This window comes from Talpa europaea (genome assembly GCF_964194135.1).
Source record: "Talpa europaea genome assembly, chromosome: 4".
NCBI classification, from domain to species: domain Eukaryota; kingdom Metazoa; phylum Chordata; class Mammalia; order Eulipotyphla; family Talpidae; genus Talpa; species Talpa europaea.
The window spans coordinates 1891837-1897172 of NC_140070.1; the positions used below are offsets into that span (position 1 = coordinate 1891837).

The 5336-nt window shown below is 64.7% G+C and overlaps 1 protein-coding gene across 1 annotated transcript; it reads right to left on the reverse strand.

Moving 5' to 3' along the window:
- Positions 1–3764: 3764 nt before the first annotated feature.
- On the reverse strand, positions 3765–4577 carry LOC311169231 (alpha-defensin 1-like). Its single transcript, XM_084231019.1, has 2 exons — positions 4253–4577; positions 3765–3938 (listed from the first exon to the last, which is right to left on the reverse strand). The coding sequence occupies exons 1-2, from the start codon at positions 4440–4442 to the stop codon at positions 3832–3834; spliced, it is 297 nt and encodes a 98-aa protein (XP_084087145.1). The 5' UTR covers positions 4443–4577; the 3' UTR covers positions 3765–3831.
- Between the last annotated feature and the right edge of the window lie 759 nt (positions 4578–5336).

A 5336-nucleotide genomic window follows, 5' to 3' on the forward strand; every position in this document is an offset into this window, starting at 1 on the left:
CAGGAGATGGGGCGACCCGCCGACCATGCAGGCACAGGAACAAGTAAAGCAAGGCAGGGTAGGAGCACCTGCGGGAGGTGGACGCTGCGCCCCGGAGGAGAACAGAGTCTGGGGCTGATTCTCACTCAGGTGCTCATAGCTCTCCCCTAGGGCCTGGCCTCAGGGTTTCCTCCCCGCTGGAGAGGCAGCACCAGTCCAGGGCCAGGCCCTCTGGCTGCAGCCCCAGGTCTCTCTGCGGGGATCCGGCACAGAGCAGGGGGCTCCAGACATGACACCAGGCCGTTCGGGGCAGCAGACAGGGAAGGGACAGACCGCAGCGCCCCCTCCACCTGCCCGCCCGGATGTGGTCTCTGCAACTTGCTGGGTTGGGGTGGGCGCCGCCTGACTCTGGGGAGCCCGGGGATGAGCCCAGACTCCAGGCTCCTGAGCCTGAGGGGCCTGAGCTCCCAGGACAGAGACTCACAAGGGAATTCAGCAGCCCCAGGGCACAGACCCGCTGCACACAGGAGTCTGCTCGTGTCAGACACCGCGAGGGCGCCGTGGAGGGCGAGCGTGGGGAGCAGGTGACCCTGTGGCCGTGGAGTCTGGGGGTGAGTTGGGCCAGGACTCCTAGAAGGTCCCCGGGAAATAGAGTCCAGGGAGCTGGTCGCTGGGCTGGGCTGGGCTGGTCTGGCTGTGGCCCGAGGATCGGCCCGCAGGAGGGTGGCATCTGCTTGGTGGACTGGAGTAAAGTTTCCCTCCAGGCTGCGGGTGGGCCTGGTGCCATCAGGTGACGGGCTGAGCAGAGGAACCCGCCTCCCTGGCAGGGAGGGACCAGGCAGCCGAGGGCCTCACCCTGAGGCCAGGGCAGGTGTGGGCCTCACCAGCGGGTGCCCTGTTCCTGGCCACCCCCAAGTGCCTGCTGTGGGGCCTGCTGAGGGGAGCCCTGCAGTGGGCGCCTGTGAGCTGGGTGGGGAGGGTGGATGTCCTCAGAGCCAGCCGGGGGCAGATAGAGCTGGTGGACCTGAGGGTTATTGGTATGTGTCTGGTGATCTCCAGGATAAAAATATTTGCGATAAAATAGATGTCTGTGATCACGTCATGTGCTGTTCACGTTTGCATTTTGCAGAGACTGATTTCAGAGACTGATATTTCATGTAGAACTGCGCGGTCGCGCACAGTAAGCGCATTAGTGACGTCTCTCCAGAACGCGTCCTGGTTACTCTCCCCAGACACCTCGTGGTTTTGATGGCGTCATGACAAGGTAGAGACTTTTTACAGAGTGGATTCAAGGTGAGGTAGAGAATTCCACCAAGCACTTCACAGATGTTGAGTGAGCCGATATTTGGGGTGCAAATGATACTGTTACCCAGGTACTTGGGGAGCACCTGACTCTCCAGCTGCCGGTCCCCCACTCTGGGGTCTCAAGTGAAACCGGGGACCCTCGTGTTTTCTGGCCAATTCTCCCTTCTGTGCCTCCTGGACTTGGCGCTCGCCTTGCTGCTCCTCAGTTAATGTGCGCGTTCGGACAGCACGTTGCCCTCCGTGAGAGAAATAGCAGTTGGAGGGGCCCCTCCCCTGCCCTGCACAGGAGGACCCAGTATCACCCCAGCACCTGTTCCAGGAATCCCGCCCCCACGCCCCCACCGGTCCACTTCAGAGACCTCTCTCCACCGTGTGTCTCTGATAATGGACCAGTTTTCCAGATTTAAACTGACCCCATTTAGGGTCATCTTCTCAGTGTCTGTTCTTCCTGAGGCCCGAGGCTCCCAGCCCGGAACACAGAGCCCGGGGCTCCCTGGGGCCCGCGGAGGAAATTTTGGACAGACTTGACCATGTCCTGACAGCGTATATAGGAGCCAAAAAAGGGGGGGCCAATTTGAAAAACACCAAATACATGATTTTAGTGCTTACATTTTATTTTGGTGAGGAAATGAAACTGAAGCTGTGACGCGGGTCTGTGTCCTCCCTCGGCGGGACCCGGGGCTTGGGCTCCGCTCACGAGTTCAGCGGCAGCAAAGGAAGTATACTTGGTGAGAGTAGAGGCAGAATCCGAGACTGTCTCCCCAGCATTGCACGAAGGACGCCTGCAGGCGCAGCTGACTCTCTGGCCGGGGCCTGTGAGGGAGGGACGCAGGGTCAGGCCCTGGGGTGGGGCAGGGGAAGGCGTCGGCCTCCCTGAGGTCTCTCAGAGACCAGGTCCCCCAGAGCACACACGCAGTCGTGTGTGGGTGCAGGCGCCCCGCGGGGCACCCTGGATCTCGAGGACTCCCACTGTGATGGTCACGAAGGGGGATCCTGTCTCTGATCCTGACCTCCCTCGTGCCCGCTGGCTTCTGCTTCTCCCTGTGCCCAAGGCCCGTTCGTCTCAGGGTCACAGCGACTCCCCCAGCTCACACACCCCCTCTGCTGTGAGCCCCAGCTCCCTGCTGACACCCGATGGGAAGTGACACCCTAACCCAGTCCCACCTGCAGCTGCTACAGCGAAGGGCCCATTAAGGGTGATGACCACGTCCTGGTCCTGGGCTCTGGCTTGGGCCACGGCAGGGAGCTTGTTTTCCGGCTCCATCACCGGGCCAGCTGTGCCCCCCAGGGGCCCTGCCTGGCCACAGAGGGCCAGGAGGAGCAGGGCGGCCAGCAGGGCGAGGGTCTCATGCTGAGTGTCTGGGAGGTCGGGTGACAGGTGCAGGCGCCGGTGCGGAGGGCAGGTCAGGGCACTTATGGCCTGGAGGGAGGAGCCTCTCACCTAGCTCAGAGGGGAGGGGCCGCCTGGCCGGGAGGGGTGAGGGGTGAGGGTCCCGAGTGCCCAGCCCCTCTTGGGTGTCCCAGCTGCCCGCATCCCCTGTCAAGTGTGCGCCCTTCCCCTTGAGTCCCCACTCCCGTCCAGAGCAAGGTGACAAGTGTCAGCACATTTCCCGGTTCCTTCTAGGACACACTCACCTCCCAGGGCTGAGAGACTGCCGGGAAGGCAGGAGAGCTCCGAGGCAGGGCCCGGCCGGCGAGAGCCAGGCAGCCTGTGCCCCCGTGCCGGCCACCAGCCCTTCTCAGCCGGGAGGTCAGAGCCCCGGGGCCGCCCCCGACCCCTGAGCTGGCGCAGCCCCCACCGTCGACAGCGCCTTGGCCCTGCACCCAGACGCCTCCTGCCGCAGGCTCCGGTCTGCCCCGGCAGACGTCCCGGCGGGAACAGTGGCGAGGCCTCGCCATTCCCTCGGCCCCGCGGACAGGGCAGAGCGGTCGTCCCGGGCTCGTGTCAGGCCCGCGTCCTCCACCCGCGGAGCGGTCAGAGGAACACACCGCTCCCCGCACACCGGCCTCCTGGGGGGCAGCGTCGCCCCAGCGCCTTCCAGGGAGCCCAGCCAGGCCCTCGGCCACGCTGTCCCGGGGCCGCCTCCGGCCGGTCCTGCCCGGCGTCCCCCTTGAGGTGCCTCGTCACGGCGCCACGTTTCGCGCACCCATTCTGTCCCCAGCAGTTGTCTTCATTGGCATTTTTCGTCAATGCTGCCGGATGCTCGGGGCGCGGCGGGCGGCGGGGGCGAGACTCGGCGGATACGCGGACAGAGCCTGTCCAGGCCCGCGGAGGACCCTCCCCCAAGGGCAGGAGAAGGACCCGGGAGGAGAAGAGGGGAGGGAGGGGCAGGTGGGAGGGGAGCAGGAAGGGGAGGGAGAGGGGTGGGGAAGCAGCAGGGGGAGGAGGGGGAGCCAGAGGGGGGAGCAGGGGGATTGGGGGGGGAGGGCAGAAAAGAAAAGCCGAACACTGAGGCTGACACTGGCGTTTATTGTGCAGGGAGAGCTCAGAAGAGACCGAGGGCACGCGGGGGAGCCTTGGCTGGCGAGCCTGGGGGAGCCGCGCCCTCAGCGCCTGCAGCAGAGCCGGTATCTGAGGCCCCTGATGTAGCAGTGCCCCGGCTGCTGCTCCCCGGCCCTGCAGAGCGTGTGTCTGCAGAAGCATCCCGAAGCACCTGTGGAGGAAGCGGAGGGTCAGGCTCGGGGGCGCAGAGACCCTGTGGGGACCTGGAGCCCCGGAGCAGACATGCCTCGTGTGGGGGGACAGGCCATTCTGGCTTTGTCCTAAGTCACAGGCTCCTCTGACCGCTCGAGGGTCGCGAGTGTGGACAGTTGTCTGCTCATAATCGACACACATGTTAGCACCCGAACCCCAGCTCCAGCGCTGCTCCCCAAACCAGGGTCAGCTACTCCTCACACAACTCATCACCCCCTGATGGTGAGACCCGCCCATGCGCTACAGCTGGATGTGGGCCCAGCCTGGTCTCACCTGCAGCAGGAGCGAAGCGCTCATCCCCTGCCGAGGACGTGGCCACATCCTGGTCCTCGGCCCCAGCCAGGTCCTCGGCGGGGAGCTGGGCCTCAGGCTCCATCACCGGGTGGGCTGTGTCCCCCAGGGGCCCTGCCTGGCCATGGAGGGCCAGGAGGAGCAGGGCGGCCAGCAGGCCGAGGGTCCTCATGCTGCGTGTCCGGGAGGTGGGGCTCTGGGAGCAGGCGCTGGTGCAGGAGGGCAGGCTCAGGGCATTTATGGCCTGGAGGGAGGAGCCTCTCACCCAGCTCAGAGGGGAGGGCTGCCCAGCCTGCAGGGGCCGAGGATCCCAAGTTCCCACCCCCTCTTGGGTGTCCCAGCTGCCCGGACCACCCGTCAAGTGTGAGAGTCCTTGAGTCCTCAATCCTGTCAAGTGGAAGATGACAAGGGTGGGTAGATTTCCTGGTTCCTTCTAGCTAGTTATTTACTTCCCAGCGCTGAGAGATTGCTGGGAAATCACATGCACTTGAGGCAGGGCCCAGCCAGTAGTGAGCCAGCCTGCCTGTGCCACTGTGCCACCTACCTTGCTCTTCCCTGCCAGGAGGACAGAGCCCTGGGGCTGCACCTGACCCCCTGAGCTCGGTGCTCCCCCTGTTGTTCACTTTGCCTTTGCTCTGCACCCAGACACCTCCTGCTGCAGGCTCAGGTCTGCAGGCAGGACTCTACACTCTGAGGGTCACGCCGGGAGTAATCCGCACAGGTCTCCTGGTCTGCACAGGACAATCATGTTTTCTTGTCCACTCAGGGCCTCCGGCTGCAGCCCCAAGTCTTGCTGTGAGGAGCTGGTACAGAGCAGGGGCTCCAGACACCAGACTAGGCCCGCTGGGGCAGCAGACAGGGAAGGGACAGACCACAGTGTCCCCTCCACCCGCCCGCCCAGATGTGGTCTCTGCAACTCGCTGGGCTGGGGTGGGCACTGCCTGACTCTGGGGAGCCCTCAGGCTGGGCCCAGTGTCCACACTCCTGAGCCTGAGGGGCCTGAGCTCCCAGGACAGACTCACACAGGGAATCCAGCAGCCCCAGGGCACAGACTCCCTGCACAGAG